Source organism: Echeneis naucrates, unplaced genomic scaffold, assembly GCF_900963305.1.
Source record: "Echeneis naucrates unplaced genomic scaffold, fEcheNa1.1, whole genome shotgun sequence".
Taxonomy (NCBI): Eukaryota; Metazoa; Chordata; class Actinopteri; order Carangiformes; family Echeneidae; genus Echeneis; species Echeneis naucrates.
Genome location: NW_021780168.1, coordinates 58,606 through 85,560, shown reverse-complemented (window position 1 = coordinate 85,560; position 26,955 = coordinate 58,606). Strand labels below are relative to the sequence as shown.

Below are 26,955 nucleotides of genomic sequence, written 5' to 3'. Positions count from 1 at the left end.
TTATCTGCATTGAAATCATTCAGCCTGTTACCGGCTCAAATCCACAGCACTCTACTCTGCTCTACAGTGAGTGCACAGATTCAGCTAGAAATGCATGCATACTGGAATTTATAATAGAGCTAAATGAATGCATTTTGCGATGTGATGCTAAAAAACATTTAATAAGAATTTAAACATTTAATAACATTTAATAATAGTAGTAATAATAATAATAACAATAATAATAATTATTATTATTATTATAATATTTAACGATGTGTTCATTTATAATAGCAATACATTCTCTTTTTTCTATGCTTTATTTATTTAAAGGTTTTTGTTTCTGTGGACTGCTTAGATCTGTCTGTCTAATAAATTTAACTTCCAGTACTAATAAAGAAACTATTCATGGCCTTACTCCTGATTTTCTTGTGGCTCATGACTGAAGGCTGTTTAGGCTTTAAAAACAGAAATAAATGGCTTGTTTTAAATCATCAACTGTTTGGAAAGAACACCATGAACAACTCATGGCAGACTTGGTCTGTTCTGAACTTCTGAGTGTGTTGACAGGACGCTTGGGGCTGTTTATGTCCTGAGATGTGTGATTTTGTGTGTACTGACTTGTCCATAACAGGCTCCCGTAGCTCTGACCACTCCCTGTGTTGATGCTATGGAGGAACCATCCTTTTTACCTGTTTCTGCTGAACAGGGAACTGCAGGGACTTCAGGCGCTGCGTGTACTGCAGTTCTGGAGTTGTGAGTCTTTGACATTGTGTTCTGGTTTGGCTGTCTAAGTCTGGTTTCAGGTTATAGCCCTGAATAACTGTTCCAGCCTGAAAAGGCTTCAGCCCAGCGTCTTTCACCTGGGATGAGTCGACAGATCCGCCCCCTTTCAGGCAGGTGTTTGCTAGCTTGACCTGTAGCTCCCTCAGCTGAGATACTTCACTCTTCATTTGCTCTCTTCCAACAACACTGTCTACTTTCTGCCACAAGGTGGCGTTGAAGTGCAGGTAGAGACTCCAATCCAGAGCATTCCAGCGCTTGATTTTCTCTGCAGTGTTTGGTGAAATTTGATGACGAGTTCTATTACTGCGACTGTTGAGCTTAAAGGAAACCACATCCTCCAGGGACCAGCAAAGGACGTGTTTGAGCAGGATCATGGACTCATCAAAGTATTCAGAAACAAGCATAAGATGGAAGTCCCGTTCTATGGCGGCAACAGCCCTTTTGGCTTTGTCCTCGTGGTCTTCAGCATCAGCTGTGACATTGTGGTCAAAGCCAAAGTCAAAGGCCAGGTTGTTGTGAGCCACGAAACTCCACGGTGCTGAATCTTTGAAGTTGTTGGTGTTGTCCAGGAAGTCCTCCAAACTGCGACTATTGAAGAAGGCCGGCAATTCGTTGAAGTAATTAAAGCCGGACTCCATCATGGTCACAGGATGTCTTATGATGGAGAAGTAGAAGGTGTCCTCAGGCATCACTTTAGCCACCTAGAACATAAAACATAAAAGGAGGAGAACTTTCTCAGAGATTTTTTCTCTGTCAATTAATCAGTTTTCACTGTGAAACAGAATAAACTCGTGGGGTCACAGCCTATGGCCCCTGGTGGTGCCGCCCAAGAGAGCACCCCGGCCCGGATGGTCCAGGGTCGACTCCACACAAGGTGCGAAGCCCCCCAGTCCTCCATGCCTGGATGACTTCCAGACACCAGAAACACCTCTCAGTGCGGATGGCTCCCATGAAGAAACACTGGAGCTCAAGATTAAAAGACTAAAATCAAAGTATGCTAAAATAATTAAGGAGTAAAAGAAATCAATCCAAAGCCAAACTAAAAAGGTTGGTCTCATAAAGCCTCTTTTTAAAAGCATCAAGAGTCTCTGCAGTCCTGATGTTTTCTGGCAGGCTGTTCCATAGTTTAGGGCTGTAATGTCTGAATGCAGCCTCCCCATGTGCTTTAGTTCTAACTTTTGAAACAATTAAAAGGCCGGTGCCAGAGGACCTCAGGAGCTGCGAGGGTTGATAAAAGCAGGTCAGATAAATAAGAAGGCCCAAGGCCATTAAGACAATTAAAAGCTAATCAGGAATGTTGAAACATGAGAATCTTAAAACCTAATCCGTTTCTGATTAAAAAAAAAAAAAACTCCAAAACTCAGCCGCTGCTGAAGCCTTCTACAAAATGCGATTCAAAGAGTTTGGGGTAAAACAAATGAATTTCTTGGCCGACTGGGAGGGCAAAGGTCAGGTTCCTGCTCTCTCCATAGCGATACAGGATGTTTAACACGGTGCTGCTGGCTGTTTTGTGCGTCTTGAGGAAAACAATGTGAGACTGTGGGTGGCAGGTTGCTGTGTTGGGGACATCAGCCACAGAGTTCGGATCAGGTGGAACTCCTCACCTCGCTGTGTCTGAGTGTCTGAAAAAGTTCAACATTTTATCAAGTAACTGAAAAGAGTTTCACCTCATGTTTTTACTGAAGAAACACACTTTGTCATGATTGTCATGATAAAAATAACATTTGATTTGATTTGAAACTCACTTTCACACACACGCACACACACACACACACACACACACACACACACACACACAAACACATTACAGGTAAGTCTCACCTGTAGATCACAAAAGTCCGAAGGACGAAGCAGAGAAGGAGCAGAAGGAGCAATCTCCACAGCAATTTACGTCTCTTGCGAGTTCTCACATACCTGTGGTTTACACACACACACACACACACACACAAAACAGTTGAAAATCCAGCTCAGTGACATCATTACCAACATTCACTTCAGAGCAGGTCCAGGTCTGCCTGTAGGATGTGGATCAGGTCTGCAGCCAGACTTAGAATCTGGTCTAACTTGTCAGGCTGCTCCTCACAAACACAGACACACACATTCACATACACACCACAGGGTCCAGATCTCTAATGTCGACGGTGGTCTCAGGATAGTTTGGACCTTGTGGATTTCTCAGGTCCATGGCCCCTGTCTCAGGAGTAAAAGCCCCATTTCCTGTTTACCTGGAGAAGAAACCAGAGGAGTTCCTCTGGGGACCCTGACTCTGACTGGTGAAGGTGAATGTCTCATATAGTGAATGAGCTGTCAGAGTCATGTTAGCAGCTGCATCACAACCCAGGGTTTCTTTCACAACATCTGCTTTTTAGCATCAGTAAGCAGGTGCTGAGGACACTCTGCCTTTTTGTCAAATCCTAACCTGGATGATTACCAGGTAAGGAACGTTGTCAGGAGCTGTTGATGTATGCACCACAGGCGTCTAACATCATTTGTAAATGCCTTCAGGAACTTCAAAGTCCTTTGTGTCCACATGGACCAGTCACATCTCACACCAGGTAACAACCAGGAAAATATCACACACTGCCATCTGAAGAAGGCTCTCTGTGCAACACACACCATGGACATCATGTCTTCTCTCCTCTGCCCTCTCCCATAAAACAATAAACTGTTTCTATCCAAGAGCTGTAAGTGAAAGCACCGCAGGGGGGTACGTGAGACTTTAAAGTTGAATGTTTCTCTGAGGTCATAGAAAATCCAATTTTAAGGAGGTGGAAGCACTTTAAGTACTTTAAGTTGATAATTATTTGCTGTTTCTTAGTTACAGAGTTTAACCAGTCACTGATGCACAGTTTGGCATTTTTTTATTCACCCAAAATTGCGCTGGCAAGGGGGTACATGGCTGAGAAAATATTTCACAGGGGGTACATCACTGAAAAAAGGTTGAGAACCAAAGCGTCAAACCTTACAACCACTGAATTTACAGCTTTTTGCACACATGTCCAAAATGTATAATCACCTTTTGTCTAACTTTTATGGTATTTGTATCATAAATCTTTTTCCACTATTTGTTATTCTTTGTTAATATTCCGACCTCCTGGTTTACCTGTCTGCCCTTTTTCTACTTCCATTGTGTTTGATTTCGCTGCCAGAAAAGAGCTGCCAAACTGCTTTCATTTGTGTTCAAACGATGACAATGAATCTCTCTTGGCTCATGCACTCAGTCAGTCAGACGGTCAACAGCTGGAAGAGATGATGAGGACGTTTGTTATCATTTTGGCTTGGTGTCAGTGTGTGACATCTTTGTGCCATGTGTCCACGCTGTGTGTGGTGGAAACGATGCCTGCTGGTTCATCTGGTAGTATCATAAAAGAAAAGACAGCTACAGCCACAATGTGATAAACCTTTTTATTTAATCTTATTTCTTATTTATATATATTTTTGGGGGGGAGAAATTTGGCATTTATTAGTTAGTTTATGGTTTGCATGTTGCATGGAGCTTACATGTTCTCCCTGTACCTCTGCTGCCCTGTGATGGACTGGCAACCTGTCCAGGGTGTATCCCGGCCCACGCCCATAACATTGGCTGGCATTTGAAAAGAAGTTAACACAGGAGCTCTTTCAGATGCTGTTAATATTTGTGAAGCAGTGTCCTGAATCAGCTGATGGCTTTTCAGAGATCTGTTCGTACATCCTGAGAGTAGTGAACTACAGCCGTCCTGCTCGGAGGTAACAAATGCCTGCACTAGTCTTACTGCATTCCCACGACAATGGATGTTTCTGATTTTTGAAATAGTTCACAGGTGAGAGAAGAACGCCTCGGGCTTGTTTTATGTGAGGGGGGAAAAAGACAAGCTCTGGTCAAAAATGACTCCAAGGTTCCTAACAGTGGAAGGGGAGGCCAAGGTAACGCTGTCTATAACGATAACACGATCAGATCAGACTTGTCTGAAGGACAACAACTTCAGTTTTGTTAGAATTTAGAAGTAAACAATTCCAGGTCCTCCGAGCCATTTATGCCTTTAAGACATGTCTGAAGTCTGACTGACTGATTAGCTTCGTTGATAACAGCTGGGGATCATCGTTGAAACCATGAAAATTGATGTGGTGCTTCCTGATAATATTCCCTAAAGGATGCATACAGAGCGTGAAAAGAAGTAGTACCTGTATAGAACTTTGTTTTTGCGTATTGGAAGAATCCAATCCATCCATCTGATAAATATGATTTTGTTCCTTTAATCCAAATTTCCGACTCCAGACCATGCAACACATTATGGTCAGTGTCAGAAAATGCAGTTCTCAGCTCTAACAGGATGAGTATGGAGGCCAATCTGTTGTCTGAATCCATTCAAATATGGGGAACCTTTAGCAGCACTATGCTGTACTCTAATTTCTGTCCCTTCGTCCACCTCCACTCTGTCGGACTGTTCTTTGTAACTTTCCAGCACTCTGTATAATCACCCGTATCATCTCCGCCCCAGAAAACACACCTGCCTTCTGAACCTGATCTTGTTCTTTGCCTGCTCTTTGCCTGTATTTGTCTCCACTGCTTCTGGTCATTTGCTTGGAAAAATCTGGACTTCTCTGGGTCAGGTGGTAAAGAGCTGGAATGAGATGTGTTTACCTGCTTGCTGCCACAAAGTGTCTCAGGCAAGTGGAAGCCCAATTTCTGCATTTCCCCATCATCTGTGGCACGGCTGCTTGTCAGAGAGTATAAATGTATCCTGTGTATTTTTGGTCCCTGATTCAGTGCTGTGCTGCAAATGCGTCCTGAGCTGGACACATTAAAGTGAGCAGCTCTACTCCACCTCATGAGCTCAGTCACTCCACTCATCAACCCCCTAACCAGTATATCCAGTCCCCACTTACACCTCATGAACTCAGTCAGTGCCCCCGAGCGAAAACAAAGATCCTGCCTGGCTACAGTACGAGCTGCTGGATGATAGTCAGTGTTTTCACCAGCTTTGCATACCAATCCATGTCCACACATCCTTTTACAAGAAGCACAACATCAATGAAATTATAGAACCAACAGATATTTACAAGGATTTAGTGCTTGAATTGCAGGCAAGGGGATGCGAGGTGTGCGGACTACTGGGTGCAATGTTTGTTATGTAACCCTAACCCTAACCACTGAAGGCAGGAAGGACCTGTCGTAGCGTTCCTTCACACACTTTGGGTGGAGCGGCCTCTGACTGAAGGAGTTCCCCTGTGCTGTCAGAGTGCCCCGCAGGGGGTGACCGTTGTTAGACGACATGGATGAGAGCTTCTGTTTGTGACGACTTTAACGTACCGCAATTCTAAGAACTGTAGAAAACATCACACCTGTTACATCGATTCGCTAGCTTTTTTCAGCTCTCGTGGCCTCCACCAGAGGATGGAAAGAAAGAAAGACATATCTGAGGCCTTCTCCTCTGTTGAGGGATGATTAGTTTACTTTGATTCATTGACAGTGTGGATAATGTTCATTCATAAGTCCAGCCACATGTGAGTTCCCATAACCAGTTTCATTAAAAAGTACTATGATTTTCACTCTTCCTATGTGATGGTGGTATAGATGTCAAGCATAGCTGCCTTCCAAGCAGTTGACCCGGGTTCAATTCCAGGCCCTTGTAGTTTTACTTTTGTTATCCTTCCTGAAATTTGAGGTATTATCCAAAAAAAAAAAAAAATCGCTGGTTCAAATCCGGCTCAAAGGACATAATTTTCTTCATCGGCCTAATCCTACAGGCGGGGGGTGGACAGACTGGTCGTCTGGTGTGGTCAGAACCACCTGGAGCCAAATCTGAAGACTGTGCAGATGACAATGGATTTCAGGAGGACAGGAAGTTGTTCCTTCTCTTATTTCTTGGGAAAAGGTCATCCTGCATTCAAACCCCAGCAGTGCTTCACCCTCAGTGGAGTTCCTGCTCATCACTGAAACAAACTGATGAAAACCATCAGTTCTTGATAAATGTGCTATGCAACATGACAACGGGCTTGTCCAGGATTTGAACCCGGGACCTCTCGCACCCTAAGCAAGAATTGGGCTTTGATCGTACTGAACTCTGAGTCGACTTACTCTGAGATGGGAAACTCTGAAACTATCTGGTTCCAGAACAGCTGATCTTAGTTGGTTCAATCAACTCTGAGTATGTTCACCTGGAGTTGCGCGCGTGCACAACCTCTACAAAAAGCCATTTATGGAGCCTCGTCACCATGACAACCGAGAAAAAAAGATCCAGTTATTTCAACCCAGTGGAGTTGGAGGTCTTAAAGCAGGCCCATGGAGAGGATGAGCACGTGTAACACAGCTGCAGCAGCAAAGGAGAAGATGAGCCCGTTGATAATGCTTACTTAAAAATACTTTAAACATGAGCTCTGTGTCATTCATGCAGCTTGTGTAGAAACAGTTCATTCCATCAGAATGAACCTTCACCTGTCACAGTGTGTTAGAAGCCATTGGGGCAGCTACACAGGGGATGTAACTTAGTGGTAGAGCGCATGCTTCGCATGTATGAGGCCCCGGGTTCAATCCCTGGCATCTCCAGCACTTATAGTGAAGCGTAGGAAATCATGAACTGCTCCATATTGTCCTGCTTACTCACTCAAACAAATTACTGACAACACACATACGTATGTGTGAAAGACATGCTGCTGATGGAAATAAGCTTTCCATTTTCCTTGTGGCTTAGTTGGTCAAAGCGCCTGTCTAGTAAATAGGACATCCTGGGTTCAAATCCCAGCAGTACCTATTTTAAGGTTGTTGAGATAAACTCATGTAACTCATGTAACTCAACTTATTGAAGAGCATCAGACTTTTAATCTGAGGATCCAGGGTTCAAGTCCCTGTTCTTCCCAATGGCTGTTTTTTTGTCATCACATGTACCTGTGGGTTCATGACGAGGTGGCCGAGTGGTTAAGGCGATGGACTGCTAATCCATTGTGCTCTGCATGCGTGGGTTCGAATCCCATCCTCATTGGTGTTCAGCTGCCTTTAGTCTGTCTGAGAACTCAGACAGATGTGAAAGAGTTTATTATACAGTTACAGTTTTACATATTATACAGTTTATTATATGCTAAAGAAAATCCTTTGTTATTTCTCACAGTGGACTTGGCTCATCATATTTTTCTGACTAAATGGTATTAGAGTTGTATTGGAGTTCGATGAATGTCATGCCATGTTGCAATCATAAATGCCTCACTGTTATGATTCTTAACAATTTTTGTCACCTGTGAAAAGTGGTCACCAAATTTCCTTCTGCTAAACACAAAATTAAAATGCATTTAAAATGTTCTGAGGGGGAGAAATTTTCAGTCATCAAAAATCTCACACACTACAACATTGATGGCCTAGTTGCTAGGATTTGGTGCTCTCACCGCCGCGGCCAGGATTCGGTTCCCGGTCAGGGAAAATGTATTTTTTAACAGATATTGATAACGGTATCGGGGAAAAATTTCATATCGGTGCATCAGTAGTTTGAAGGTTTGAAGTCTTCTGTGTGACAGGCAGAGATACTGTCCACTATATTAAACGATATATTTAATATATTTAACGAGGAGCAGGAAAGAGAAACATGCCTAACCCATAACCCTAACCCATCATGTGGTGTGTGACTTCACTTCCTCTGTGGAAAAACAAACAGAAAATGAAGTTCTCTAATGTTTTGGCCTCTTTTTTTAACTCACGTCAAAACTTCACAATGAAGTTACGGTCTAGTACATAATTTGATTAAAATAAGTGTCCTGAAAACCACAGTCTTCAGATTTAGCTCCAGGTGGTTCTGACCACACCAGACAACCAGTCTGTCCACCTGCTGTCTGTAGGCAGACTCATCACTGTGCTGGATGAGGCCGATGAAAAAAAATGGTCTCCTTCGAGCCGGATTTGAACCAGCAACCTAAGGATTTCAATGATGAACAACTACCGTCCGCCGCTCCACCAACTGAGCTATCGAAGGGACAAAACTCTCCGAAATGGTGCTGTGACTTATGTACTGTCCAACCTACAGACACAGGTAGATGAAGAGTCCTACATTAACACAATACAAAAATCCCAGCAGTGCTTCAGTGTTGTATAGATAATAGCTGAAACCTTCCCTGCCTGGATAGGAAGTTTCTAGAAGTGTGAGTGAAGTCCAAGTGAAGCTGCTGCTGGCTATCAGGAGGTATTTAGAAGTAAAATGTCCCCTTAAAACAGCAATTTTTAAATAGTAAAAATTTTGCATGGTGATCCACACAGAGGAAGGCAGAGAGCATCCTAAAATACTCTGACCGTCCACTACATACCATCCTAGTGGATCAGAGATCAATAATCAGCCATTGGTGGTTTTTCTGCTGCTCTTACTTCATTTCTTGTGGTTGTCCTGCAGAGTTGGTTGTCTGACTGTTCTCTGTGTTATTGATACAGTGAAAAAGCTTTGTGAGCTCTTGACGTGTTTCGAGGCTTCTTTGGTCACATTCGCTCCCTTTGTGTCTGACAGAGATCCTGAACCTTCTCATTGCTGGATGTACTGTGATGTGTGTTGGCCAATTCATTTCAAATGTTTCTAAATCTGTCAGAAGGTCATTTCACATCTGTGTTCTTTGATCTTATGGTTAGCACTGTGGACTTTGAATCCAGTCATCTGAGTTCAAATCTCAGTGGAACCTCTGCCATCTGATTCAGTGTGATAGTGATTAAGAATAACACCCAAAACAGATGCTCACCGACCTCTGTGGTTAGGTAAAGGCCCAAAGAGGATGTAGATCAGTGGTAGACGTTCATCAAAACAAAAGGCCACTCAAAGCAGAACCGCTGCTCAGTCTAACATTCAGACAACAAATTGACAACAAACATGACGAGGTGGCCGACGACTCTCTCCTTCATTGCCGATAGATACATTAATGTGAGCAGTTAACTATCCGTCTATTCACACACAGTCCAGGTCGCTGCATGCTGAGGTGGCAGAATGTTTAAGGTGATGGACTGCTAATCTGCTGTATCCTCATACATGGAGAGCACAAAATATAAAATACATTTGTCCCCAAGATACACCTTATAGCAGCAGAGGTGAAAGGAAAAGCAGCTTCCATCAGAGGTGGGATTTGAACCCACGCATCAAGGAGGAGAACGCAGAAAGATAAACATGAGCACACACTGCATGTTCCTTTACATTATGAGACATGACTTCAGCTGGAAAATGTTTTTCAAGCAGCACTGATTTACAGGAAACGACGAACATTGGATCGTGAACAGCTAGCTGTTGCTAAAAAGCTGTTAGCAGAGGATGGTTTCGAGCCATTGACCTCTGGGTTATGGGCCCAGCTGCGCCACTCAGCTGGAAACCACCCCAGATGGGACTTGAGACCACAATCCCTGGCTTGGGAGGCCAGTGCCTTATCCATTAGGCCACTGGGACACATATTGATGTTTCTGGTGAAACCAATGTAGAGGAAAAGGACAGCACAGCACAGCTGGAAACTGAAAATTTCACTTTACGGCATTCTCACACGACATGTTGATGTTAGCACAGTCGTGCTGTCCTTTTCCTCTACATTGGTTATTGGTTATAATAAACAATGCTACAGTGCTACATTTCTCAAACTGAAAATATCACTTTGAGCAATGTAGCACACTGTTATACTGTATTCAGTATAATTTGCCTAAATGCAGGCGAACAGGCCGGTTAGCTCAGCTGGTTAGAGCGTGGTGCTAATAACGCCACGTCATGTGTTCAATCCCCATACTGGCCAGCTGCAGAGTCCTTGACTCCTTGAAGGAGTCCCTGATTTAGTTTGATAGTGAAGAATAACATTCAAACACCACTCAAAAAGGAGGCTCACACATAGCCATGTGTAGAAATAGAGCTGAGGACTTAATTCCTGCAGTATTGTATGCACTGCACTGTGAAAAACAGTATGAACATTTTCCCCTGCAGGTCATTTAATGGTTATCACATTTGCCTAACACGTGTAAGGAAGGGTTAGTTCTACTACCATCCCCCAGATCTGGAAGCACAGTATGAAAGAGCACAGTATCAATAAAGACCAAAGAAACTAATCAGCTCCCTGTTTGTGTCATTAGAAAATCAATGACACGTGTAGGCTGCAACATGTTGGTGCAATTTGATGGACTGTCATGACTCTTCATGACTCTTCATGTTTGTCTCCAGCACCAACCACTAAAACACTGTTCCTCTTGTCCAGATTCTGCAGGTAAAAGGGGATTCAAAGAAAAGAGGGATTGGCATTCCTCATCTTTTTTGTCCAAATTCCAACCAGGACCAGAACCAAAGACAAAGAATTCATCAGTGTCTCTGATTGGAGTGAATCAATAGATTCTGTAACTGAAGTCATCAGTTCCATGACTTGTTGTGTTTGGTAGTTAACACAGCACCAAGAAGTATCACTATTAAATTCAAAACTCAAGTAAATGTTGAGGTTGGTTGGTTGAATTTCAATGGGACTTTCAAACAACTTTCTCAAAAGTTTCTTCCATTAATTTGTTGAATGAACTCTCTGTCGTGATTATTGTTTGAAGGAACAACTTCTGAAATCGCCAACATGACCCCAACTAATAGCACTTACTGCTCTCACAGCACAAGTCTGTGCTTCAGTTGGGGAAATGTTGATGACAATTTAGCTGATCTCACAAAATTACTAAAACTAGATGTCACTAACTAAAACTACTGGTTATAACTTTTGTCCAAATTCCAACCAGGACAACCCCAAAGAGAAGCACTTGTGCACAAATAATTCATCAGCGTTTCTGATTGAGGTGATCTGAGTTAGATTCTAAGAATCTAATGGGAAATGGGTAAAGGAAGGAAAACCTCTGAAATCACCAACTCTACCCCAACTAATAGCACTTACTGCTCTCAGAACACAAGTCTGTGCTTCAGTTGGGGAAATGTTGAGGACAAAGTTGTGAATTTAACTGATCACAATGAATCAATTTAGCAATGTTTTGTCGAATTTCAAACCAGGACAAACCCAAAGAGAAGCACTTATGGACAAGAATTCATCAGTGTCTCTGATTGGAGTGACCCGAGTTAGATCTGAAGAAAACATGGCTCCAAGACTTACTGTCGTTTTTGTGAATTAACCCTGAAAGGGGAAAAGAGAGCAAAGAGAATAGAAGTCAGATTAACCTCTAATTTTTACCTCACATGATCTCCTCCAAAGAGTCTTTGCAGCCACTTCCTTGTTGTGTCAGTTCCAATGGACTCCCGTTCAGGCTTTTACCTGAATTTATCTTATACCTGAATGAAACCACTCCCACAGCTCCCTGTCTGCTTTGTTTGGGCGGTTTCAATGGTCTTGGTAATGGTTTGTAATGAAGAACACATTTAGTCCATCAGGAACAGACAACGATCCTCTTAAATTCACGAGGAGCGTTAGCATATGATGAGAGGACAGCTAACTCTGGTGATTAATGTTGCTGCAGCTGATCTGAACAAATCTTTTCAAAATGGCTATCTTTGTTGTTGTTTTGATTCCAACCAGCACTTTCTTCTACCAAATTGTTGAATAAACTCCCTGTCCTGATTAATGCTTGGACGGAATGAACAACTTTTGAAATCACCAACTCTGCCCCAACTAATAGCACTTACTGCTCTGAAAACACAAGTCTTTGCTTCATTTGGGGAAATGTTGATGACAAATGTATGGATTTAATTGATCTCACGAAATTAATAAAACAAATGTGTCAAAATTTCAACCAGAGCAACCTCAAAGATTTAGAGTTAGAATTAAAATGCTTTTATTGTCATCATACACAATGTACAACAAACTTTAAAGACAACTCTGTGGTGCAAAATGCATTTATAAAATAAGAAAAATAAAGTGAAAAAAAAGTTTGAATAAATTTACAAAAGGAGCCAGTAAGAATATATGTACAGTTGAGAATTAGCATGACTGCAGAGAACAGTGGAAATAAATATATGTCCACTAAGAGAAGCACTGATCCACACATCAATGCTCCAGTTAAGGTAACATTTGAGACTTCAAAAAAATTCTTGAGGGGTCACAAACTTTTCCCCCAAGAAGTAGCTGACTGAATCCAACAGTCAAGGTAAGAAGAAAGAAAGGACACATTGACAGAACCACTGTGCTTCATACCAGGACACAGCAGTGTGATTCATGAATCTTCATGAATCTTCATGAATCATGACTTTCAAACTACTTTCTTCACCCCCACCCCCAAAAAAGTGATAAAACTTGCTGTCCTTGTGATTGACTTTTGAAATCACCAACTCTGCCCCAACAAATATCACTTACTGCTCTCAGAACACAGAGCTGTGCTTCACTTTGGTTAATGTTGGGGATGAATTCAGGCAGTCAGCTGATTGCACAGAAGAATCTAAATAAATGGCAATCTTTATCTCTTTCTTTTTTTTTTTTTGTTGACCATCGAACAAGAACAACTCCAAAGAGAAGCACTGATGCAGAAAATAATCATCAGTGTCGCTCACTGAATCCACCAAGTCACATAAAGCCTTTGTTTCAGATTAATCTTTGAGACTTACTTATTTTATTTTACTCACCTGACTTATCTTAAACTAAAATGATGCACCCTGTCCTCCTTCAGCAGAAAGTTTCAATTCCAACCACATCTCACATCACAAGTCTGTGTTTCAGTTCAGGAAATGCTGATGACAAATTCGTGAATTTAGCTGATCTCAAGAAACAAATAAAATATTTTGTCAAAATTCCAAACAGGACAACCCCAAAGAGAAACACTTTTGCAGAAAGGAATCAACAGTGTCTCTGACTGGTGTGATCTGAGTTAGAAGACATTGATTCTTTACTTCTTTATTGTCTTTGTCAGTTAACGCTGCCCCAACAATCAGCACTTCCTGAATTCAAAACTCAAGTCAACACTCAGGTTGGATAATAAATTGTGACTTTCTGAAAACTTTCTCTGAACCTTTTTCAAGCAGTGTGTTGAATAAATGTGTTGTCCTCCTTCAGTAGGAAGTTTCTGTTGTCTTGGTAACGGTTTGAAGAACAGAATGATCAGACAACGATCCTCTTAAATTCATGAGGACCGTTAGCATATGGTGAGAGGACTGTTAACTGCAGTGATTAGGGATCAGGGTTGTGTTGTTGCAGCTGATCCCAAGAAATCTATTTCAAATAGCAGACCATCATAATTTTTACTGAATTTCTGAGCAGAACAATCCCAAAGAGAAGCATTTATGTAGAAAGGAATACTGCAGCTGTCTGAGTTAGAGCCTCAGATATGGCTTGCTGTTGTTTTTGTCAGTTAACAAGTAGAGCTTAGTTCACACATTTCCACCAATACATTGCTAAAACATGTTATCCTGCTGACTGATTCAGAGGAAAGAACTTTTGAAATCACCAACACTACCCAACAAACAGCACTTACTGCTCCCAGAACACAACTCTGTGCTTTGGTTATGGTGATCTTAAGGACAGGAGAGAGTAATATGTACACCTTCTCGTCAAATTTTGACAGGTCCTTTGATCTTAGTTAACCCCTCCCCTTGAACGATCTGATTGGTTCTTTTTCCCCGCCCAGACGAAGAGGTAACAACCAATGAGATCATTCGAGGGCGGGGTCGAGTAAAATGGCGGCAAATTCATTTTGAGGTTGTTGGTGAAAGAGGGAGGACGTGTTTTGTTAGAGTGAAAGGACCATATTGAGTATGTATTTAAAAATGTATTTCTTTACAAAGAGGGAGTACAAAACCATGTGTTTTATTGGTGTGAAGGGGTTACTTAGTAGGGTGTAATTTTCGTCCGTTGTCATGAAAGGAGAGGAGGAGGATACAGAATGTTTCTTTTCAAAACAACCATCATGTGTTTTATCCGTGTGAAGGGGTTACTTACTAGGGTGTAATTTTTTGTCCGTTGTTCAAATTTCTGTTGTAATGAAAGGAGAGGAGGATATTCCGACAGAGTGTTTCTCTTTCTGTACTCAGGGTTGACTGGAGAGGAGGTAAGTTTTCACCCACCGATCGGTCCGTAGCCAGCCCCCCTAGTGTGTCCACACCCCTGAGGTTACAACCAATCAGATCATTCGAGGGCGGGGACGAGTAGAACGGCGCTCGATTCATTTCGAGGGTGATGGGCAAAGAGGGAGGATGTGTTTTACTAGAGTGAAAGGAGTACATTGAGTATGTATTTAAAATATATTCACAGAGTGTTTCTGTCTCTATCTCTCTACAAAGAGGCAGTACAAAACAATGCTGTTAAATCAAAGTTCTGAAGAAGCTGTCTTCACAAGATAGACAGAGTGTTTGTGAAATAAGAGTCATTTTTAGATTAATCTGAAAGTTGTTATTCTCTTGATGCAAATCTTATAAAGAACAAGTCCATCTTCTCATTCCAGGAAAGGACAGCACCCTGATTCTAAGGTGTTCACAGCTGATAAATCACAGGGGCGGTGAGTCTAGGGACAAGAAAGTTTTGCTTATCTATCAGCTTGAGTCTGGGGGGACTGTAATTTATGACATATCGTAAAAAACAGTGCGAATGAAAGGTTAAGGGACTCTGTCTTCACATTACAAGATAGACAGAGTATGTTAAATTAATCTGAAATTTGTGTTTCTCTTTAGGTAAAACTTTCAAAAACATAAAAGTAAGAGTAAAAGGTCTTGACATGACAAGATAGACAGAGTGTTTCTCTCCAAAGAAGGCAGTACAAAACAACGGTTTTAAGAATCAAAGTCCTGAAGAAGCTGTCTTCACACAACAAGATAGACAGAGTGTTTGTGGAATAAGAGTCATTTTTAGATTAATCTGAAATTTGTGTTTCTCTTGATGCAGACCTTATAAAGAACAAGTCTTTCTCATTCACACCTGATAAACACAGGGGACGCTGAGTCTAGGGACAAGAAAGTTTTGCTTATCTATCAGCTTGACTCGGGAATCTTGTTTATTACATATCTTAAAAACAGTGTGAATGAAAGGTTAAGGACTCTGTCTTCACATTAAATCAAAATCAAATCAGATTTATTTGTATAGCACCAAATAATAACAAAGTTACATCAAGACACTTTACATATAGAGCAGGTCTAGACCAAACTCCTTATAAATGTATTTATTTTGAGACCCAACAGATCCCCCGATGAGCAAGCACTGGGCAACAGTGGCAAGGAAAAACTTCCTTTAAAAGACAGAAACCTCGAGCAGAACCAGGCTCAGACAAGATAGACAGAGTGTTTGTGAAATAAGAGTCATTTTTAGATTAATCTGAAAGTTGTTATTCTCTTGATGCAAATCTTATAAAGAACAAGTCCATCTTCTCATTCCAGGAAAGGACAGCACCCTGATTCTAAGGTGTTCACAGCTGATAAATCACAGGGGCGGTGAGTCTAGGGACAAGAAAGTTTTGCTTATCTATCAGCTTGAGTCTGGGGGGACTGTAATTTATGACATATTGTAAAAAACAGTGCGAATGAAAGGTTAAGGGACTCTGTCTTCACATTACAAGATAGACAGAGTATGTTAAATTAATCTGAAATTTGTGTTTCTCTTTAGGTAAAACTTTCAAAAACATAAAAGTAAGAGTAAAAGGTCTTGACATGACAAGATAGACAGAGTGTTTCTCTCCAAAGAAGGCAGTACAAAACAACGGTTTTAAGAATCAAAGTCCTGAAGAAGCTGTCTTCACACAACAAGATAGACAGAGTGTTTGTGAAATAAGAGTCATTTTTAGATTAATCTGAAATTTGTGTTTCTCTTGATGCAGACCTTATAAAGAACAAGTCTTTCTCATTCACACCTGATAAACACAGGGGACGCTGAGTCTAGGGACAAGAAAGTTTTGCTTATCTATCAGCTTGACTCTGGAATCTTGTTTATTACATATCTTAAAAACAGTGTGAATGAAAGGTTAAGGACTCTGTCTTCACATTAAATCAAAATCAAATCAGATTTATTTGTATAGCACCAAATAATAACAAAGTTACATCAAGACACTTTACATATAGAGCAGGTCTAGACCAAACTCCTTATAAATGTATTTATTTTGAGACCCAACAGATCCCCCGATGAGCAAGCACTGGGCAACAGTGGCAAGGAAAAACTTCCTTTAAAAGACAGAAACCTCGAGCAGAACCAGGCTCAGACAAGATAGACAGAGTGTTTGTGAAATAAGAGTTGTTTTTAGATTAATCTGAAAGTTGTTATTCTCTTGATGTAAACCTATAAAGAACAAGTCAGTCTTCTCATTCCAAAAAAGGACAAGACCCCGAGTCTGATGCGTTTATTACACTTGGTAAAAAAAAAGAAAGTTTTGCTTATCTATCAGCTCGAGTCTGGAGGGACTGTAATTTGTTTGTTACATATCATAAAACAGCGTGAATGAAAGGGTAAGGGGAATCTGCGTTTACCATAAAAAAAACACTCGCTTGACCATCAATCGCGGATGATTTACAACTACTGGACAGGAAGGGGCCCTAACCCTTAAAATACCCAAGATGCATCTGGATGGCCACAACGACCACGGCCTGTTTATTGACAGAGCGACCGATTGACAAGTTGTGATCAGCTGACCGCTCGGAGCTAACAAAGAAAAGAAATGAACAACGGTAAGTGATTTAAGACAACGCAGTTAATTGATTATTTCTGAAAAGTTTTTTGTTGTGATGTGTATATTTTCTTAAAAGACTTGTTTTTACAGACGGCGTTTTAGAGAGTGAGTTGGAGTGTCTGGCTTTTGGCGATTTTCCTGAGGGTAAGTCTGGCGTCTTTATCGAGATTATATTCACAATATTATTTTTATTTTTTACAATATTTATTCCCGGTAGTTTGTGCACTAGATCTGGACGAAATCGAGAGAGCTTTCAGAGAAAGTTCTCCCGCGCCAGTGTTACACCCCTGTAGAGGGGAATAATAAATGAAAAACACAGACACGATGCCGCTTCGGTCACGTCCAATGTTATAATGAACTTTTCCACAAATACAGGGCTACACATTTATCATCAAGCATTTTCTTTACATGTCAAACATTGCACATAAACGGCACAACTTCATTTCTGAAACAGTGGCGAAGCTTCCTACAGCGCAGCTAGCAAAGAAGTTATACGGCGACGTTAGCATTAAAGTAAACAGAAATTATTAGCTCTCAAAATAGTTATAAATCACAATAACTCACTTCCTACTTACAACTTCAGACATAATAAACATTTAAAACATGGCACAAAACCGATTATGTTCACTTTTCTTACCTGTAGAGGGGAATAATAAATGAAAAACACAGACACGATGCCGCTTCGGTCACGTCCAATGTTATAATGAACGAGCGAAACATCGTTTCCCCTCTACCGCCTCAGCTCAGACATAAGCAATCGAAAACCGAACACAGAGGTGATTAGTTTTCAAGAAATAACTAATAAGAAGTGGCAGTTTAGGAAACAACATTAAACATTAATAAGAGAGCTTTCCCAAAATAACAAAGAATTAGTGAACACAGATATCCCTTTTATCTTATCAAATCTTGCTTGTTAGTCGAGAAGACCTGAGTAGCAGATAATAGATCACTCGATCAGTAGATCACAATGAATTTCTCCTTAATACACTTTTTTAACATTCAGAATGACTTATGATGTTATGTTTTTAACCATGTACTTTTCATGAATTAGAGCATTCTTTTCCTTACTGTTTTTAAAGCATTTTAGCATTTTTAACAGCACTTTTTGTACACGTTTTCTTTTTATAACCATTACACACGCCCCCTCAATAAAGATGTCGTCCTCGACATGAAATGATTAAGGCAGGTGCATAGCATACAATCAAGATATTCCAACAGTTCTTATATAGGCACTTGGAAAGTCCTTGAGTGTGTGGGTGTGTGCTGCTTCAGCAGTCCATTATCAGTGTGTTTGTGTGTATTGTCACTCTGCTTCCCTAAAAGTCCATGAGTGCATGTGTGCAAGACAGTCCATAAAATGTCTATGGGTACCCGTGCAGGAACACAGGTTGGTATGTGGGATACTGGACAGAATCTGGCCACAAGGTTCCTGGTTGATGGACTCTGTAGTGTTCTATAGGGTTCAACTTATACATGGGTCTGGCTGGAGGTCCCATACTGTAGCAAACTGGACTACCAAACTCATTATAGGTGAATAGTTTTGGCGGTCGCCGGGCTCTCCTTGGCCGTTCTTGTGCTTGTTCATTTTCACTGTGACTGTCATGAGGTGGAGGTGACAGAGGTGGCGGTACAGGGTTGTCTCCAAGAATTTCCTGTTCCTCTGACCCCTCATCTCTGTTTAGCAACTCAATCCCGCTTGGATCCTCCCTCAACTGTATCAATCTTTCCTCTGGCTCCCCTTGCTCGTGTTGTGCCCCTGTCTTTTCAGAGTCTGCTGCCTGTGGATGTGCATCCTGGGGAGGCTGTTGAGGTGGATAATAGAACCAGTCATCCTCTGAGTCTTCATCACTGTCATCCTCTTGCTGAGTATTGGTTTTCCCTTCATTTGTTTGTGTTAAGTTTTTCCTCTGTGATCTGGCGATTTTTAGGGGAACTTCCAATGGCAGATGGTCACACGGAAGCAAAAGATTGCGATGCAATATCCTGCTATCTCTCCCCTTTCCTTGTTCTGGTACCACTTCGTAAACTGGAGCATCCTTGTTTACTCGTCGAACAACCTTGTGGATAATTTCTTCCCAATGACTGCGTAGCTTTCCAGTTCCTCCTCTTGGGGTCAAGTTTCTGACCAGAACGCGGTCTCCTGGTTCCAACTCTGAGCTCCTTACTTTGCGATCATGGTTTCTTTTACCTCGTTCAGCTGACTTTCTTGCACTATTCTTTGTTATTTCATATGCCTCTTGCATCCCTTCTCGCCACTTTCGCATGTACTCTCTGTGGTCAGGCGTACCTATTTCAGGTGTCAGGCGGAAGAGTATGTCGATGGGCAGTCTTGGAGTCCTCCCAAAAAGGAGATAAAAGGGAGAAAAGCCTGTGACTTCACATCTTGTACAGTTGTATGCAAAAATCAACTTGTTCAATGAGTCCTTCCAGTTCGATTTCTCCTTTTCTGTCAGTGTCCTCAGCATTTGCATGAGTGTCCGATTGAAACGCTCGACTTGGCCATTTCCTTCGGGGTGGTATGGCGTTGTTCGCGAGCCAAGCACTCCCGAGGTCTGCTTCAGTTGTGCGAGGAGCTGGTTTTGGAATTCACCTCCCTGATCATGATGGATGCGTTGAGGGAATCCAAATTTCAAGGCGTAATCGTTGAACAGTTTGTCTGCTACCATTTTCGCTGACTTGGAGGTTGTGGCGTAAGCTTGGGCAAATCTTGAAAAATGGTCAATGATAACCAATATATACTCTTACCCGCCAGCACACATGTCAAGATGCAAAAAATCAATGGAGACTAATTCAAAGGGCTGGGTTGTGACAATGTTGGTTAGGGGTGCTCTAAGCTCTCGGCTGGGTTTCTTTTGTTTCAAACATGAACAGCCTCGGGCAACATAATGTTCAATGTCCTGTTGCATATGAGGCCAAAAGAAGCGCTCTCTTACCAATGAGGTGGTGCGGTCGACTCCTTGGTGCCCCATATCATCATGTAGCTCCTTCAAAACAGTTGTCTTGTACTTTTCTGGCAGAACAAGCTGTGTTCGTGTGGCTGTTTTTCGACGCAAGATGCCATCATCATCTAAGGTGAGTTTTTCCCATTCACGTATCAGTCTTTTACTTTGCACACTGAATGATTTTAACTGTTTGTTATCAGGTCTTTCATTTAGCTGACGACACTCAATCACTGGGCCGATATTTTTATCTTCTCTTTGAGCTTGACAAATCTCTGCTGGCAAGAGAGGCTGATGTTTTGACTTTTTTATGTCTTTACACTGAGCAGACAGAACCATGGACCATGCTGGATTAGGACTTGGATCCTCAACTGACTGTACTACTGCTTGTACTGAACGAGATGACAATTCCTCAGTGCAGTCTTTCAACATGGTGTCGATACCTACTGGCATCCTTGAAAGACTGTCGGCATCAACATTTTCCCTTCCTGGTCGGTATCTTATAGTGAGGTGAAAATCCGCTAATTCAGCAACCCACCGACATCCAGTTGCATTTAGCTTTGCCGTGGATAAAACATACGTGAGCGGATTATTATCCGTGTACATAGTGCATGATGAGCCAATCAAATAGTCTCTGAATTTTTCACACACGGCCCATTTTAGGGCCAGGAACTCCAATTTTCCAGAATGTAGATGGTAGTTCTTCTCAGATACGGTGAGGGTCCGGGACGCGTATGCTATTACTCGCATCTTTCCTTCCTGTTGTTGATATAAAACGGCCCCCAGGCCCAGGTTGGACGCATCCGTGTGAAGGACAAAGGGTTTGCTGAAGTCAGGAAAGGCGAGTATTGGTGGCTCCACTAGATGATCCAAAAGTTCCTCAAGCAAGTGCTGATGTCTTTCTGTCCACACAATGGGCTGGTTAGAGGACGCCCCATTGTGTTTCCTTTTCATGTGTCTCATTTTCGTTCCATGTTTGTCACTCTTTTGTTCAGCAGTAGGAGCTCTCATGAGGTCGTACAGAGGGGCAGCTATTTGAGAGAAATTACGAATGTACTGACGATAATAACTGAGGAGACCCATGATGGCTCTTAATTCTCCCACAGTAGTTGGTTGCTTGTCTTTTAGGGCTCTAACAGCTATGGTGTCCGCAGGGTCAATCTTACTGCCCTCTGATGAAACGACCCGTCCAAGATAGCGAACCTCTCGGCGAAACATCTCACACTTGGCCGGCTTTAATTTTATGCCATACCCTCTCAATCGTCGCAGCACAGTTCTGACATTTTCAACATGACTTTCGAATGAGAAAAAGAACCTGACTCTTCTCTTAACATTTGCTGAGCTATCTCCTTTTCAGATGGGCTGAGATGGTTCACGTCAACTGGGGGATCCCATTCACATGTTTGTTCATTTCTCACTCTCACATTATTCACCGTTACTGGGGGAGAGGCACAGGACCGTTTGAAGATTGTCGACGGATAAACTGCTTGGACTTGCTGCACTGTCCCAATAGCAGTTCTGCCAGTGAGCATGATGTCATGGTCTGTAGGATTCTGCACATCCACAATTATGAATGGTTTTGCCCCTTTTTTCAGTGTCACAAGAGTGTCAGTAAATTCAAGGCCCTCTGGCCACTGTGGGTCAACACTAGGCTCAAACATCAGTACTGTCTCAGTTTTTAAAGGTGCTGTCAGAACAAGGCAGTCTATTTTTATCGATGTGTGTTTGGGGACATGCACTCGCTCTCTGGTCGTCTTGACTACATATTCATGTGATGGTTGTTCAGCAGTAACTTGTTCTACAAAAACTTTAGCATGATCCATTTCAAAGCCAGGAAAAGCTGCTTGGACAATTTTTATTAGCTGCTGTTTTTCAGTGGCGTTGTTCTGCTGCAGCAAAGTATCAACAATCAGTCCAATAACATTTGAGCCAATAATAGGTTGTGGAAGACTGTTACCTTTGATCACTAGGGTGGGAACAACGACCTCTGTTGTGGGGACTCCATCTGCAGCTAATCTAAATGTCACCTCTATCCATCCAACATATGGCATGTCTTCCCCATTAGCAGCAACAAGGTTTAAAGTGTCATTAGCGTCAATGATTTCAGAAATGTCTCTCAATCTTACATGTGGTAAGTGCTCTGCTTTCCAGTGTTCACTCACCACAGTCACTTGTGAGCCGGAGTCCCATAAGGCTCTAACCTGACGGTCTTGGATGTGGCAGTCAATAAGATATTTTTTTCCGACCAGGGGAGCAACTTTGGTTTTTCTCTTTCGTGCTGTAGCTCGGACTGTGTTGCAAGAGGTTGTTAAACACTGATTCCTGTGAATGACCCAGTGTTCATGTTGACATGCTTTGGAACAATATAACACATTTTTACATGATGCACATTGTCTCAGTCTCATGTTGCTTCCATGTGCACCACAGTGTACACAAAGTTGGGGCGCTGTTGATGAAGCGGTCACTCCCTGCCCCGCTGGGGTAACCCTGGCCCGTTTAAAGCGCTCCCTCTGGATTGACCTGACCTGCCTATTCTGCAACCGGCTGCAAAGTGTTCATTACTGCCACATCTGAAGCAGTGAATGCAGTCTTCTACATTTTCCTGCTCGCAAGCATAACATCTCCTTCTACGGCGTGGTGTAGGTGTGGGGAAAGGGCGTTGGTTGGCAAACCATTGTCTCTGTGGTGGGCCGTGATGAACTGGTGCTGGATGGTGAGGAGTATAGTCTGGTGGTAACACTGGATCTGGGTGCTGCCTGGGTGGGTAAGAGGGCTGCTGCATGAACTCTTTGATGGAAGCTACTTCGGCTTTAAGGTCCTTTAAGAGAGACATATTAGTTTTCATCTCCTGCAGTTCTGAGAGAATATCAGTCTGATTCTTACCGTGACCCGGCTGGTTCGTTTTTTCCTTCTTTTCAGCAGGAGCGTGGTCAGACTGAGCAGAGTGAACGGCTACAGGTCGGTGTGGTGTTGTCATTTTCCTCTTATCTTGCCTCTCACTTTCATAAGCACATGCTGTATTCAATTTTTCAAACAGAAGTTCGTCAGAAACACCAGCTTGTTCCAGGTATGGCTGGAGATCTCGTTTGACATTATCATTCTGCAGGCCAGTCATCACTGAGTATAGAAACATGTTCTGTACTAGCACTGGATCATATCTTAGGCCTGACTCCGACTCTTGTGAGGCAAACAGAATCTTCTGTCTTAAATCTAGAGTACGGATGAGGAAGTTTTGAGGCGTCTCCTTTGTGCCCTGGACTTCAGATGACAGCTGTTTATATAATTCTGTAGCGCTCTTTTCTTGATAATGACAACGGAGTATCCTCCTGAGTGTTGGTAGTTTGAGGTCACGCTTCCCCTCTAAGTAACTACGTAATTGCATTCCTGGAACAATGGCTCTTATGACGGCATCAACAATCTCAGTCTCAGGAAAGCCCTTTAGGAGGCCATGCTCGATTTGCCGTGCTAAGCTGGAGAATGTGAGGCGGTCTTTTTGTCCTGGTTCCCCGATCTGTCCCGATATTTTAAACTCTCTGTGCCAGGGGGGAGGGGCCTGACCTGGACCTATAGCTGAGACTGGTGCCGTGGGGATAGTTTTGGTGACCTGAGCCTGATCTTGTCTATCTTTCTCCCCATTTGGTGTTGCTTTAAGTTTGGCTAAGTGTTCAATCATGGCTACCTCAGTGTGGAGCTCAGTTACCTTGTCTTTTACGGAGAGGAGCTCTGACATTCCCATATCTTCAAGTTCTTGTAACTCCTCCCTTTGCAGGTGATTACTTATCATTGTGATTAACGATGCTCTGTTTTTTTCTGCCACATGCTCAAATTTTTCTCCAGCAATATCGAGGAGGGCACATAAACTTTTCAGACTGTCTGCTGGCAGTGTAAACAAAAGTCCAAGTATTTCCATTTGCAATGTCTCTATCTCACTTGACTCCATTGTCCTTGTGGCAACAACTCAGTGCTTTGTAGCAGTAGTAGTTTGTGTACTAACCAATAGCAATAGCGCACCTGGTACTTGAAGTTCACCTCAGATTGCCTGTGCTCTTTATTGTAGACACCCAAACCACCACAGTAGAAGCCACTAGATGCTGCGCGCCTGGGTAAGTTGAGTCGAATGAGAGCTGGGGACATCTGTTGCTGGCAGAAGTCAAACCTCGTCTCACCCAATCCCAGCGGTGCCTCCAGAAAATGTTACACCCCTGTAGAGGGGAATAATAAATGAAAAACACAGACACGATGCCGCTTCGGTCACGTCCAATGTTATAATGAACTTTTCCACAAATACAGGGCTACACATTTATCATCAAGCATTTTCTTTACATGTCAAACATTGCACATAAACAGCACAACTTCATTTCTGAAACAGTGGTGAAGCTTCCTACAGCGCAGCTAGCAAAGAAGTTATACGGCGACGTTAGCATTAAAGTAAACAGAAATTATTAGCTCTCAAAATAGTTATAAATCACAATAACTCACTTCCTACTTACAACTTCAGACATAATAAACATTTAAAACATGGCAAAAAACCGATTATGTTCACTTTTCTTACCTGTAGAGGGGAATAATACATGAAAAACACAGACACGATGCCGCTTCGGTCACGTCCAATGTTATAATGAACGAGCGAAACATCGTTTCCCCTCTACCGCCTCAGCTCAGACATAAGCAATCGAAAACCGAACACAGAGGTGATTAGTTTTCAAGAAATAACTAATAAGAAGTGGCAGTTTAGGAAACAACATTAAACATTAATAAGAGAGCTTTCCCAAAATAACAAAGAATTAGTGAACACAGATATCCCTTTTATCTTATCAAATCTTGCTTGTTAGTCGAGAAGACCTGAGTAGCAGATAATAGATCACTCGATCAGTAGATCACAATGAATTTCTCCTTAATACACTTTTTTAACATTCAGAATGACTTATGATGTTATGTTTTTAACCATGTACTTTTCATGAATTAGAGCATTCTTTTCCTTACTGTTTTTAAAGCATTTTAGCATTTTTAACAGCACTTTTTATACACGTTTTTTTTTTATAACCATTACACCAGCAGCCGCTACAGCCGTGACCGGGCCCGTACCGGAGACAGCTCCAGAGGCCGGAGGCTCCCGGAAAGCCACGGCTGAAGAACCGCGACCATACGGGGATAAACAACTATTCCAGGCCCCGGAGGTCTCAAGAACGGAGGAAGCTCGAGGAAAATCTAGGAAAAGAGCCAAAGAGTCAAGGACCCGCTCTTCTTCTTCTTCTTCTTCTTCATCTTCCTCTGCCGCTAGCAGAAGAAAATGTAAGTTTATTTATTTATTTATTATATATATATATATATATATATATATATATATATTTTACATCAGCATGTACTTCAAACTGTAGAGCAGCATGAACAGTGAAACAGAGCGATATATTATTATTTATTTATTTTATTTATTTTTCAGACTATAGAAAGGAGAAGAGGAGGAGGAGGAATTCGCGCTCCAGAAGCAGCAGCAGGTCCCCGCTCAGGAGAGCAAGATCAACCTCATTCAGGAGACCGAGGTCCTACGAGAGAAGGAGGTCCTCCCATAGGTCAACAAGAATTAGGACGCCGTCGCCAAACTGCAGGAGGATACCGTGCCGACACCTCGACAGATTTCTGGACAGACTGTATGAGCTGGCGTATGAGGTTTGACATGGAACAAAAAGAGAATGCCGAGTGTAGGAGATTTTCAGACGACCCTTTCCTAGCCATAAACCTTGCTATAGAGGAATTGAATCGCCCTGAAACTCTGAACAACGCTGTAAACGATCTTCGTTCTATAATAAACGAATTGAACCTTGAAAATGATTCTGCGACTGTGCCCCCCGTCTCTCCTCATTTCTCTCAGGTTGATTCACCTTCTCCACCGGTTGTTTCACATGCAGAGTGTTTGAATGCTATAGACAGGGCCATACAGCTGTTAGAGGGAGGAAACGCAGGTGTACTTTCAGGGGCTGAGGAGAGGGAGGGGGAGGGGGAGGGGGAGGGGAGTAGAGAGGCAGAGCAAGAGGAGAGGGAGGGGGAGGGGAGTAGAGAGGCAGAGCAAGAGGAGAGGGAGGGGGAGGGGGGTAGAGAGGTAGAGCAAGAGGAGAGGGAGGGGGAGAGGGTTGTGATTAGAAACAGATTTAATAATATAGAAATTAGGCAATTTTTAAATTTTCCGACTCCGACGGGCATACCCGATTATGGAGAATTTTACGGTTCTGTCATGGGAGCCACTCATGATCAGTTTGAAAGAGCATTCTCGCAAGCGCAGCCTCGTGACATTGTACAGATGGAGCTGAGAGGGGACAGACTGAGCAAAACCGTGTCCTCAATAGTCAGAGCTGAGAACGCTGACGATGGTCTCTCCACTTTTCAGAATCTCCTGGACGAGCTGGTTCAGTCCAACATGTCTGTCATGACGGACGCCGGTCTTGAATTAGTGGTGCAGTTGATACGCAACCCTCGAGGCGGAGGCAAGAGAAGCGTAGATAAAATGTTGGATGAGGAGGTTTTGAAAAAGAGGAGAAGATTTTTGTACGTGGTGGAAAATCCCCGCAACAAAATGTGTTTTGCTATTAATTTGGCACACCTGCTGCATCCCCATCTCTGCGATAGAGAGGCTGAGAGAAAGGCCAGAGAGTTTCAGACGGCTGTAGGTTTTGATGATCAGACGGAGGTGACGTTTGATGATGTTTCAAAGTTTGAGAAGGCCTTGGATTGTAAAAT

General features: G+C 42.4%; 1 protein-coding gene, 2 non-coding genes and 1 pseudogene across 3 annotated transcripts in view; 3 read left to right on the top strand and 1 right to left on the bottom strand.

Annotated features, from left to right (window-relative positions):
• Window positions 1-26,955, top strand: part of LOC115038418 (NACHT, LRR and PYD domains-containing protein 12-like) — a 93,301-nt pseudogene that overhangs the window by 27,908 nt on the left and 38,438 nt on the right.
• LOC115038393 (galactose-3-O-sulfotransferase 2-like) overlaps window positions 1-26,955 on the bottom strand; it is a 58,526-nt gene that overhangs the window by 3,352 nt on the left and 28,219 nt on the right. Inside the window, exon 8 of the mRNA XM_029497229.1 lies at window positions 672-1,466. Coding sequence (XP_029353089.1) covers window positions 672-1,466 — 795 coding nt within the window. The remainder of the gene's footprint in view (window positions 1-671; window positions 1,467-26,955) is intronic.
• On the top strand, window positions 7,220-7,291 carry trnaa-cgc (transfer RNA alanine (anticodon CGC)). The gene has a single exon. It is a non-coding gene; the product is annotated as a tRNA-Ala (tRNA).
• Window positions 10,404-10,476, top strand: trnai-aau (transfer RNA isoleucine (anticodon AAU)). The gene has a single exon. It is a non-coding gene; the product is annotated as a tRNA-Ile (tRNA).